Here is a 12,925-nt window from a genome sequence, read left to right on the forward strand (position 1 = left end):
CTTCTTATATAAACCACTTTATTCAAATACACAAGAACTCTTACGAAGTCAGAAGGGCTTATGATTGCACTTCATTGGCCTGGAATACTGAACCTGGAAAAAACAATCTCTCCTTCTGCCACCCGGCACTTGCAAAGGACAGTCTCCTTGTAGCAACTATCTGGATGAGAAGCTACATTTGAAATAGTGAGGAGGTCAGGCTGAACTCTTATAGATCTCATAGCACTTTGGGCATCACTGAGAAAGCTGGCAAACTTTCAATTCTCATAAGCAAGAAGGTAAAGACTGAAAAAGAGGTTTGCAAATTTAGAAACTTATGAGCGGCTGACACAGTAGTCAGGATTGATGGCACTTCCTTCCCACACATCTTGAGCTCTTTCTATGCTTTCCTCTTTTGACTCTGGTACTCAGGAGTCTCTTGCCACTTTCCATTCAGATATTTTACTAATCAAGCTTCCCAAAAAAACTGGGTTTTCCTGAAAAAAAATTGTAATCAAGCACATTTAGGTATGGTAACATATATTGATTTTAAAACGCCAATTGCATTTAACTTAACAGAGCTTTTTGTAAATTCATTTATAATGGCCTCACTGTAAGGAGTTTTGTAAAGACAGAGGAGAAAACAGTTTTTTTTTAAAAGAAAAAGATTCATGAGGGAAGATGTCATGACTCTGTTTTGTGCTTCAGAACCCAGCTCAACTACATGGCATACTCACTTCAACTTCCCACTTACTAGGTGTATAAAAAAGGTAAATGTTTCTCCTTAACAATAAGTCTAGCTGTGTTTGACTGTAGGGGTTGATGCTCATCTCCATTTTTAAGCTGAAGAGCTTGCATTGTCTGTAGACACCTCCTAGTTCATGTGGCCAGCATGACTGCATGGAGCACTGTTACCTTCCCGCAGAAGCGGTACCATCTTCTCACATTTGCATGTTTTCAAACTGCTAGGTTGGCAGAAGCTGGGGCTAACAATGGGAGCTCACCCAACTCCGCAGATTCAAACCACCAACCTTTCAGTCAGCAAGTTCAGCAGCTCAGCGGTTTAACCCACTGCGCCACCAGGCCCCCCTAGTGTACATGGTTGGAATAACAGGCCTTTGGGGGAGACAAACTGTTGTTTCTGCACAGAAAGATGTGTGTATGTAAAGGAGAGACAGGCAGAGAAGTAAGTGCTGTGGCTGTTGGAGGCTGCTCAAAGCGGTGGATTCCCCAGTGGATTCTAAAAGCAGCTGATGATGAATGGATACAGCATTATACAGAAGGCAGGGCAAGCTTTACGAATATTTTACAAATGTTCCGGCCCATAGTCACAGCATGTTGGGCAGCTGCTTCTAGTCTCCAAAGTTTACTGTGTACGTTTCTACTGTGGTCATGGGAAAAGCGGTGCCCGTGGTCTCTTCTCTGGTCTCCTCGGTTTCCCCCTCTATTACATCCTCAGTCACTGTTTCCCATTCAGTCACTGTCTCCGTGTAGATCTCCGTTTCCCAGGTAGTGGCCGGTAGGGCAGTGGGAGCCTCCTGACTCCACGGAAGGAGTGTGGTGCTGCTGAACGAGAAGGGGAAATCTGTGGTCGGCGCAGGAGTCGTTGGAGCACGTGTGGTCTGCCGTAGCCGGTTGCGCATCTGCTGGCGCAGGCGAGCCCTCTGGCGCATCCTCCTCCTCCATTGCATGCGCTCCCGGGGTGTCATGGGCCGGCCAGATACGGGCATTCCCAACGGCCTGTGCCCATTCATGGCCATGATCTCCCGAATGCGTTTCCAGTTGGACCGTGACAAGATGAAGTTGCACTGGGTGGCTCCGATGTCGTAGAAAACATTGCAGGTTTTGACACTCGGATTGTAGCCTTCCGCTCTGGCCGTGACGCGGTATTCGCCAGGATTCAGGATGCGCCAGTAATCCCCACCGCTTGCTGAAACAGATCGGGATGGGGGACATTTGATGAGGATGCTGCTTAATATGGGGAGCAGGGAAATACAACTGGCGTTGAAAAACATACTTTGCATTCACTGATAAGTGCCACTGAAAAGGATGTGATAACAAAATGTGGAAAACTTGTCTCTGCCCAGGAGAGCTTCACCCAATTACAGTAAATCACTAGATTTGCAAGACCCTCTTTTCTGTACAAGGAGGCTTCCTACTGTTCAACCAGGATGAGTAAAAAGCACCCAGGATACTATGGAGGGGTCAAAATGTTTTGGCTACATAATGCCCCAAGACAACCTCTAGGGGGCGCAGAGGGCATTTCCACCACATCAGGATGCCCTCTGGATTTGTCAGAGCTTTAAAAAAGAATATTTGGCAAAACATTTGAAAAATATGTCCTCTAAATGGCCTCGAGAAGGGTGATCCCCCAAAACAAATGACTTCCACTTGCTTCCCACCACTAAAATACATTTCTTTTTATGGATCTAAAATAGTTTAAGGTAAAGGTTTTCCCTGGACATGAAGTCCAGTCGTGTCTGACTCTGGGGGTTGGTGCTCATCTCAACTTCTAAGCCAAAGAGCTGGCATTGTCCATAGACACCTCCAAGGTCATGTGGCCAGCATGACTGCATGGAGCGCCACTACCTTTCCGCCAGAGCTGTACCTATTGCTCTACTCATATTTGCATGTTTTCGAACTGCTAGGTTGGCAGAAGCTGGGGCTGACAGCGGAAGCTTACGCCGCTCCTCGGATTCGAACCTGCTACCTTTTGGTCAACAAGCTCAGCAGCTCAGCAGTTTAACCCACTGCACTACCGGAGGTTCCTAAAATAGCTTAGGGAGGCCGAAAACATATGTTCTCTATGCCCCTTAGAGCAAACCCCCTCTTTAATTTTATTTTGTGGAGCAGGCACAATGTAGTGCGGAGTCCTCCAAAATCTCCAAAAGAGATGTGATCGCCTAGCCCTCTATGGTTGCCCACCCTTGTCATACAAGACAACTTTCTACTATTATATATATATATATATAAATATATATATATATATACACACACACACACACACACACACACAATTATTTATTTATAGTATTTATACCCAACCCTTCTTAACTCCAAAGCAGACTCAGAGCGGCCTTACGAAGGCAATAATTTGATGCCATATACACAACAGACATAAAATAAACATATACATTAAAATATGAATTTAAAATCATATAAAGGTTAAAACATTATTAAAACCATACGATCAAAAAGCCATTCCAATTATCATTTGGTTTCTCACAATGGCTGGAGACACATTTCCTATCTTATCAGCAACACTGGAGCTTAGAATCTGAATTAGAAGAGACTCCATTGGCCATCTAGTCCAACCCCCTGCCAAGAAGCAAGAAAATTGCATTCAAAGCACCCCCACAGATGGCCATCCAGCCTCTGCTTCTGCAAATTGAATCTTGATTTCAGATTCAAAAACCTGGAGGACCCGAATATCCCTACCCTAAACTATATAAAATAAATCCAGGTCCCCCACCCGCTCCCCATTACTTCTCTTCTGGCATTGCCAAATACCTGCATATCCAGCGAAAGAGTGATTTACAATTGAAAGACATGTTAATTTTCTAAACAACATCAATGCAAGTCCCTCCACTCTCAGTATTACAGACATACCTGTTTTCACATCATGGTTGACCCCCACAACAGAGATGGAGGCATTTGCAATGGCATCACCCTCCTGGTCTGTCACAACACCCTTAATGCCCCGATGTATCTGCAAGAAATTGATACCATTGAATTTAAGTCACTTCTGTCGCACCTGGATCTTTTGGATTCATTTGGCTATAATATGACTTCTAAAAACAGAGCTTGGGTTTGCTTTTTTTAACCTTTTTATAACTATAGTGTCCAGCATTATCTATTAGGAAGAACTCACAAACATTTAAATCCTGAATGCTCATCACCATTAACCTGCTCATAAGAGGTTGCCCACAGCTGAAATCCTACCTTGCTTCAGCATTGCATGGGTTTCTGCCAGGAAAGTGACATTACAGAACTCCTGTATCAGAACAATGAGTCAATAGAATCATAGAGTTGGAAGAGACCTCATGGGCCATCCAGTCCAACCCCCTGCCAAGAAGCAGGAAAATTGCATTCAAAGCACCTCTGACAGATGGCCATCCAGCCTCTGCTTAAAATCCCCCAAAGAAGGAGCCTCCACCACACACTGAGGCAGAGAGTTCCACTGCTGAACACCTCACAGTCAGGAAGTTCTTCCTAATGTTCAGATGGAATCTCCTTTCTTGTAGTTTGAAGCCATTGTTCTGCATCCTAGTCTCCAGGACGCAGAAAACAAGCTTGCTCCCTCCTCCCTGTGGCTTCCTCTCACATATTTATACATGGCTATCATGTCTCCTCTCAGCCTTCTGTTCTTCAGGCTAAACATGCCCAGCTCTTTAAGCCGCTCCTCATAGGGCTTGTTCTCCAGACCCTTGATCATTTTAGTCGCCCTCCTCTGGACACATTCCAGCTTGTCAATATCTGTCTTCAATTGTGGTGCCCAGAATTGGACACGATATTCCAGGAGTGGTATAACCAAGGCAGGGTAGCATGACTTCCCTGGATCTAGACACTAAACTCCTACTGATGCAGGCCAAAATCCCATTTGCTTTTTTTTGCTGCCACATGACATTGTTGGCACATGTTTAACTTGTTGTCCACGAGGACTCCAAGATCTTTTTCACACGTATTGCTCTTGAGCCACGCGTCCCCCATTCTGTATCTTTGCATTTTGTTTTTTCTGCTTAAGTGGAGTATCTTGCATTTGTCCCTGTTGAACTTCATTTTGTTAGTTTTGACACATCTCTCTCATCTGTCAAGATCGTTTTGAATCCGCTCCTGCCTTCTGGAGTATTGGCTATCCCTCCCAATTTGGTGTCGTCTGCATGCTTGATGATCATGCCTTCTAACCCTTCATCTAAGTCATTAAGAAAGTTGTTGAACAGGACCGGCCCAGGATAGAACCCTGCGGCACTCCACTCGTCACTTCCTTCCAGGATGAAGCATTGGCGAGAATCACCCTCTGGGTTTATCCATTTAAACAATTACAGATCCACCTAACCTTAGTTTTGCTTAGCCCAGATTGGACTAGTTTGTTTGCCAGAAGGTCATGGGGGACCTTGTCGAAGGCCTTAGTGAAATCCACAACTGACAACGCATTGTGGAAATACAAAAGCAATGCGCATTTGCACACTATTCTGAGGTCTTCAGGTTGCTCCTGACACGACAAAAAAAAGTGCACTATTGCATGGGCAAGAGTCCCACATGCATAAATGTGTTTATTTTGCCACCAGCTGGATATTTATGCCTGCATATGTCACCAATGGGATGCCAATCTGTTCCACATGGCTGGAAGCCCCACTTGCACAGACTCATGTGATGCCCTTAATGTGGAAGAGACTTAGGTGATGCCAGCTGGCATACATGCTCTTGGAAATTAGGTCAGTAGTGTGCTAATACTCCCTCTTGTACATATCAGAATGCCATTGTGGTAAATATGTCTAAGTCAACTCTGAAAGTACCCCTCCTCCCTGTTTAAACCTGGCATTTAATTGTGTTGTTCTTGGGCTGTCCTGCTCAAGTTGCTCCCCATATTTGCTTAGCTTTGCTTAAAAGGGGCTGGAGCATAAAGGTTTAGCTCCTGTTCCCAACAGACCTAGCCAATGGAGTGACACCTAGAAGAGTGAAGAATCCTTAGCCCTGCCCACCAGAACTGGTCTTACCATTACATTTTTTTTTCGTGTCAGAAGCCACTTGAGAAACTGCAAGTCACTTCTGGTGTGGGAAAATTGGCTGTCTGCAAAGATGTTGCATAGGACACACACAGATGTTTTGATGTTTTACCATCCTTGTGTGATGATTCTCTCCTGTCCCTGCATGGGGAGCTGGAGCTGACGGAGGGAGCTCATCCAAGCTCTCCCTGGATTCGAACCTGCAACCTGTCGGTCTTCAATCCTGCTGGCACAAGGGTTTAACCCACTGTGCCACCATTACATAGTGTGACGTCATGGCCTCAGGGAAGAGCAATAGGAGGGGGCGCATTTAGCTGTCTGTTCCTTCAAGACTTGTGTCCAGAGGAGGGCGACTAAAATGATCAAGGGTCTGGAGAACAAGCCCTATGAGGAGCGGCTTAGGGAACTGGGCATGTTTAGCCTGAAGAAGAGAAGGCTGAGAGGAGATATGATAGCCATGTATAAATATGTGAGAGGAAGCCACAGGGAGGAGGGAGCAAGCTTGTTTTCTGCTTCCTTGGAGACTAGGACGCGGAACAATGGCTTCAAACTACAAGAGAGGAGATTCCATCTGAACATGAGGAAGAACTTCCTGACTGTGAGAGCCGTTCAGCAGTGGAACTCTCTGCCCCGGAGTGTGGTGGAGGCTCCTTCTTTGGAAGCTTTTAAGCAGAGGCTGGATGGCCATTTGTCAGGGGTGATTTGAATGCAATATTCCTGCTTCTTGGCAGGGGGTTGGACTGGATGGCCCATGAGGTCTCTTCCAACTCTATGATTCTATGACTTCCTAGATCTCTTGGACCAAGTTGTGCATGCCATCCAACTGAACTGTACCACCACCCTGTACAACCATCCAACTGTGTTCACAGAATAGGAAGCAAGTGTCTTTTTTGGACAAGCCAACTGCCTCTCCATCCATCCCCTGGTCCAACCACACACGATTCCTTACTTGGCTCTTCTGATGTGCCTTTGGAGAGTGCACATTTATCCCATTTCTGTTTGCTCCCCTTTAGTGTTGCCCCTATGATACCCTTTCCCCCGTCCTAAACTGAATGCCTACCCCACTGTTTATTCTTTTTGGGTTCCCCTCAATTACGTATTTTCTTCCCTACCTCATCCAGGGTTTTACCATTTTACCTCCTCCATTTGGCCTGCCTATTCTGTTCTATTTTATATTGTGGTAATTTGTTTTATTTATCCTATTTTGCTACTGTACGTATTTTATTTTGATGTAATTTTTGTTGTCTGCATATTGTATTTTATTTTGTTGTGTTGTATCTTTGGGCTTGGCCTCATGTTAGCCGCCCCGAGTCCACTTTGGGGAGATGGTCGCGGGGTATAAATAAATATATTATTATTATTATTATTATTATTATTATTATTATTATTATTATTATTACCTGTTCCATGAATGTCAATAAAGATTCCTTGTTGTTTTCCCACTCCTGCGGTAATTCACTTTCATGAGGAAACTTGTCACACCCTGGATAGATGGAAAGCTCCAGGCAGTTGGTGTGAAGGTAGCTGAAATCGTTCATGCCTGGAAGAGCAGCACAAAGAAAAGATCATCTTTCTTTATTTTATGGCATGTTCTTCTTCATGGTGTGTTGGATGGCCACTAATAGAGACAGCTTTGAACGTAAATCCCAATCTACCTTCTGCCCACTCCTGTTGCAGGGGAATTGGTGTACCTGAGAAAACTATTTTGTTACAAACAGGAGATATTTTTGTTGTGCTTAATGTAGAATAGGTGTGGGAATCATTCAGTTGGATGTCCCCACTCTACTCTCACAATATCCTCCCACACTTTAGACACAAATGAAATGGAAGACAAATGAAATGAGTGAGATAATAAAAATGTCTGGCAGAAACAAGAACAAAAATCCAAGTACTGCGTATTTCTTATCCTCTCTGGGGTTTTTTCCCATGTCAGGAGCGACTTGAGAAACTGCAAGTCACTTCTGATGTGAGATAATTGGCCGCCTGCAAGGACGTTGCCCACGGGACGCCGGGAAGAAGATGAGCCTCTCCGCGGGAAAGAAAGGCTTTCCCAGGCTCTGTCTCGCTTTGGCCCTGGCACTTTCAGAAGGATGCTCGAGACAGGCATAGGCGGAAAAGGAAGGCACCTGAGGCGGTCAGGAATGGTGGGAGTTGAAGTCCAAAACACCTGGAGGGAGGGACCAAGTTTGCTCATGCCTGCTAGAGCAGGTTTTTTTTTTTTTTTTTTTGGTATCAGGAGCGACTTGAGAAACTACAAGTCGCTTCTGGCTACCAATAGAACATTGGATCTCTTACAAGATCCTGATCCTGACATTTAGAGCTCAAAATGGCCAAGGACCTTTATAGCTTAGGGACCGCCTCATTCTTTTTCTCCATCAGTGGTCACCTCGATCCACCCAGGAAAATCTCCTATATATACCAGGCCCTAGGGAGGTACACCTGGAAGCTACAAGGCATAGTAGAGCTTTTTCGACCTATGCTCCAATTCTGTGGAACTCATTGTCTCCATACGTTAGAGCAATGTCGGAGTAGCGACCTTTCGTAAAGGCACTCAAGACTTGACTGTTTGGTTGTGCATTTAAGTAATCAGATCTAATTTGCCAAATAGTCACTGTTGAATGTTTTTATGTTGAATGTTTTTATATTGTAAATGCTATTTTAGACTGTAAGTCGCTCAGAGCACCTTGGTGGAGAGCGACTAATTAAGAAATAAAGTGAAGTGAAGTGGTGTGAGAGAATTATTATTATTATTATTATTATTATTATTATTATTATTATTATTTAAACTTATATGCCGCCACTACCCTGGGGCTCGGAGTTTAAAAGCAATTTAAAACAATTTAAAAACAACAGTATCAAACATTAAAAGCCTGTCGGAACAGGTATGTCTTACATGCCCTGCGGAAAGCTGGTAAGTCCCGCAGGGCACGAACCTCAGGTGGCAGAGCATTCCAGACTGATGGCGCCACTGCTGTGAAGGCTCTGCGTCTGGTTGCCGTTAGACGCAAGGTCTTGACACTGGGGACTTCCAATAGATCTTGGTCCTCAGAACGGAGGGATCTCTGGGGTTGGTAGGGGGTGAGACGATCCCTCAGATACATTGGCCCCAGACCATGCAAGGCCTTAAAGGTGAGTACCATCACTTTGAAAGTGATCCGGTGCTCAATTGGTAACCAATGCAGCTGTAGTAAGATTGGTGTTATGTGGCATCTCATCGGAATTCCCGCAAGAAGCCGAGCAGCTGCATTTTGTACCAACTTGAGCTTCCGAATCACCGACAGAGGGAGGCCAATGTAGAGGGCGTTACAGTAGTCCAGTCTTGAGATGACCGTGGCCTGGATCACCGTAGCTAGGTCGTCCCTGGACAGGGAGGGGGCCAGCCGTCTAGCCTGCCGCAGGTGAAAGAAGGCGGTTCTGCTCACAGCGGAGACCTGGGCCTCCATCATCAGCAGAGGGTCCAAAAGGACTCCCAGACTCTTTACCAATGATGACGGGCGTAACGCCTCGCCATCCAGGGTGGGCAGATGGATGTCCCCACTGCCCGGTCCACCCAGCCATAGGATCTCCGTCTTTGCTGGATTCACCCTCAACCTGCTGGCACGCAGCCATCCAGTAACGGCCTCGAGGCACTGATGGAAACAATCGGGTACAGAGTCCGGTCGGCCTTCCATCTTCAGCACCAGCTGAGTGTCATCGGCATACTGATAACACTCAAGCCCAATAGGCCGTCTGCAAGGACGTTGCCCAGGGGATGCCTGGAAGTTCGATGTTTTACCATTCTTGTGGGAGACTTCTCTCATGTCCCCTTATAGGGAGCTGGAGCTGACAGAGGGAGCTCAATCTGCTCTCTCCAGATTCGAATTGCTGGCCGTCCTGCCAGCGCATGTGTTTAACCCATTGTGCCACCGGGGGCGCCTGTCCTTTCCAGTTATTCCTGTGTAACACACTGGGCTCATACATAGACCTCTCTGCTCAAGACTTACTGCCCACTCGAGGATGCCATTTGGCACCATTGACAATCCCCATTCCATCGGTCATATCCTGATAGTGGCATCCTCCTCGGAAGGTTTCGGTCATTGTGAGGTGAGCTGAGGCATAGGAAATGGCCAGCCAGCGGAAGATGGCGTGGTCTGGGGTCTCTTTTTTCCCCGGGGTTTCCTCTTCATAGTCATCCTGTGGTGGAGGAGGAGGAGGGGCCACTTCGTTTTCGCTGGTAGGACGATCCATATCAAAGGGATACGAAACAAATTTTTCCCCACCATGGAAGTTGGCTCCGAGCACAAATGGGATCTTATCCATCCAGGCCATGATGGCTTTCACCTCCACTGCCATCTGGGGAGGAAAACACACAGTGGTGAGGGAGCGATGCTGGATGGAGGGACAAAATCAGCACTGGAGATTGTCAGCGAGTGTTCAGAGAGGAAGCATTGCTCAGAGAAAATGTATGAATACTTTTCATGCCAAGGAGTCTAATTCATATCCTGACGCATCCGAATTACAGAGGAGCCTAAGATCATGGAGAGCAGCTCTTGGGATGCCTGGGGTGAAGAACAAGAGGGTGCCCCGATTGTTTCATTGGTTTGTAACTTAATTCTGTTTTTATGTTTGCATATTTGTATATTTGAAATTGTATGCTGATGCTTTTATGTTAAGCCACTTTGAGTCGCCAGAAGAAGAGATAAATATAATAATAATTCTTTGCTATGTTTATTGGCATTTTATTGTCTAGACCAGGGACACCCGGATGTTTGATGTTTTACCATCCTTGTGGGAGGCTTCTCTCATGTCCCCGCATGGGGAGCTGGAGCTGTCAGAGGGAGCTCATCCACACTCTCCCCAGACTAGACTAGACTAGACTGGTGAACAGGGGGAATGGGTGGTATGGGTTACACAGCTCTATCCTCCAGCAGTTAGAATCACAGAATTGGAAGAGATCACATGGGCCATCTAATCCAACCTCCTGCCATGCAGGAAAAGCACAATCAAAGCACCCCCAACAGATGGCCAAGTCACAACTTCTTGCTGCCTCCCAAGGGGAGGCTTTAAGCAAAGGCTGGATGGCCATCTGTCAGGGTTCTTTGAATATGATTTTCCTGCTTCTTGGCAGAGGTTGGACTGGATGCCTCATGAGGTCTCTTCCAACTATAGGATTCTAAGGTTTTCTCCCAAAAGTGCCCATGCTATTAAATGGTAGAGTCAGTCCAGAGCCAGACAAATACCAGGAAAATGTGCTATTGGTAGAGATATGCTTTAAATCGTGCACATGGAAGCATTGGAAAGCATCCGGTTTAGACAAGAAACAAATAAATTAAAACAAAAATGCCAGTAAACAATCAGCCAAAATAACACAAATACAGTATTCTTATGAGCATTTAAATCCTTGCAGATTTACTTCCTCAAATCCAAATCGTTAAAAAAGGCTGCATCTCTCCCACTTTCCCAGAATGCTTAAAACCTAACAATTACCTTTATGGTTTATGCCAGTCTTATCACCCACTTTGCACTCCCCCATTAAAAAACAGTCATATTAACACCTAAAACCAACACTTTTCACTGTGAAACTGGTTGCACATCATGTGTTCTCAATTAGCACAAAAAAAGAGTGTTTTCCATGTATTTTTTCCATTTGTTTAGACAACCTATCACTGTTGCCCACCTTATGGGATTTCTGTAAGGATGACAGAATGGGAACAAAGCATCAACCTTTTGGAGGAAAGGTGAAATATACATGTAGCCAGAAAATTTGGAATACTTACAGAAGCATCATCTGCAAGATAATGTTCAGGGATGGGGATATGGTCATTGGGGACTTTGTGTGGTACCAATTTCCTTTCTTCTGCAGCCCAGAGGATGCTGTTGAGATCTGGGAAGTTCTCAAAGATATCATACCCTTCCTCATTCCAGTGTCCTAAGGCCCAGTTCCCCAGCTCTGAGCCCTGCAAAAGAAAGACCAAAATGAACTCATGGGGCTCTGTGGTAAACATATATGCGTGCCTATATGTACATTTGGGTGGAGACTGCCTACACCATTAGAAAACATTAGAAAACATTTACCATATTTTCTGTCATATAGGACTACTTTTTAACCCAAGAAAATCTTGTCAAAAGTCAGGGATCATCTTATACACAGGAGTCGTCTCATAGAGCGGATGCTGATTCTCCGGATTGGAGAATCTGTGGTTGCTGCATATTGTGGGGGGAGCTCAAAAATGGCAGTGGCCACATTCTGCTGTATGCAGCAACTGTATGAAAGCATTAAGGGCAACTCTGTACAAGTACAGTAGAAGAAAATCCATTCATCAGGATTTGGGGACTTAATGCGATCCCGATGGTGAGGTGAAGGGGCGCCTCACTGGGAAGGTATAAGTGAAGGGTGGAGCAAGCTGCAGGCGTCCAGGGTGCCCAGGGTATGGAAAAAAGAGATAGAGTGGCTCTGGGCCCAGAAAAACACACCTCTTTTCCCTGTCTGGCCCGCCCTTGTATCCTTGTATCCTATTACCATACCTCCTCCTCTGCTTCTCAGATCTCGCTCCTGAAGACTGCAGTGAAGCGGTGCAGGTGCGAGATCTGAGAGGCAGAGAAGTAGGTACAGTAATAGGAAAATTACCATCTTGAAATCAAATCTGATACTTTTTATTTTTTTATTTGGTGTGCATTGGAAGAGGGGTAGTCTTCTACGGCGAGCATATCCCAAACTCTATATTTTAACTGGAAAAGTTGGGGGTTGTCTTATATGCCCAGTCGTCTTATATGCCGGAAAATACGGTACATTTTTGCTCATTGCAAGTGTGATACTCAACTAAGACTTCTCCCAACTCTGGAGTTGTAGAGGTGTGCGTTGCAGCCAATTTATAACAATATCCATTTCCTCTTCTAAGTTGCATATTTAATTTTTGAATATCTAAACTAGGTCTCAGAATTTAAGACAGAACTTATGATGTATCTCTTTTGGCAGGCCTATCGAGTCAATTTTAACTTGTGAATTTTAATCTGAATTTTATTATTGAATTTTAATCTAAGTTTTATGTGAGTGTGTGTGTGTTTGTATGTGTGGAGAGAGAGAGAGAGAGAGAGAGAGAGAGAGAGAGATGCCACAAGGAGAGACAGATAATACATTTATCAGCATTATCATCATCATCATTTAATCACTTATTAATCGCCCTCCATCCGAGAATGCTCTAGGCGATTGACAGCTAAATTGTAAAAGATAAAATACATAC

General features: G+C 45.0%; 1 protein-coding gene across 1 annotated transcript in view; it reads right to left on the reverse strand.

Annotated features, from left to right (window-relative positions):
- Position 1: 1 nt before the first annotated feature.
- Positions 2-12,925, reverse strand: part of AEBP1 (AE binding protein 1) — a 64,832-nt gene continuing 51,908 nt past the window's right edge. The window contains exons 18-22 of the mRNA XM_060787684.2: positions 11,462-11,641; positions 9,689-10,037; positions 7,106-7,245; positions 3,589-3,688; positions 2-1,909 (exon numbers count right to left, since the gene is read on the reverse strand). Of these exons, the coding sequence (XP_060643667.2) occupies positions 1,332-1,909; positions 3,589-3,688; positions 7,106-7,245; positions 9,689-10,037; positions 11,462-11,641 (1,347 nt within the window). The 3' untranslated portion in view covers positions 2-1,331. The remainder of the gene's footprint in view (positions 1,910-3,588; positions 3,689-7,105; positions 7,246-9,688; positions 10,038-11,461; positions 11,642-12,925) is intronic.

Source organism: Anolis sagrei, chromosome 7 (assembly GCF_037176765.1).
Source record: "Anolis sagrei isolate rAnoSag1 chromosome 7, rAnoSag1.mat, whole genome shotgun sequence".
Lineage (NCBI taxonomy): Eukaryota > Metazoa > Chordata > Lepidosauria > Squamata > Dactyloidae > Anolis > Anolis sagrei.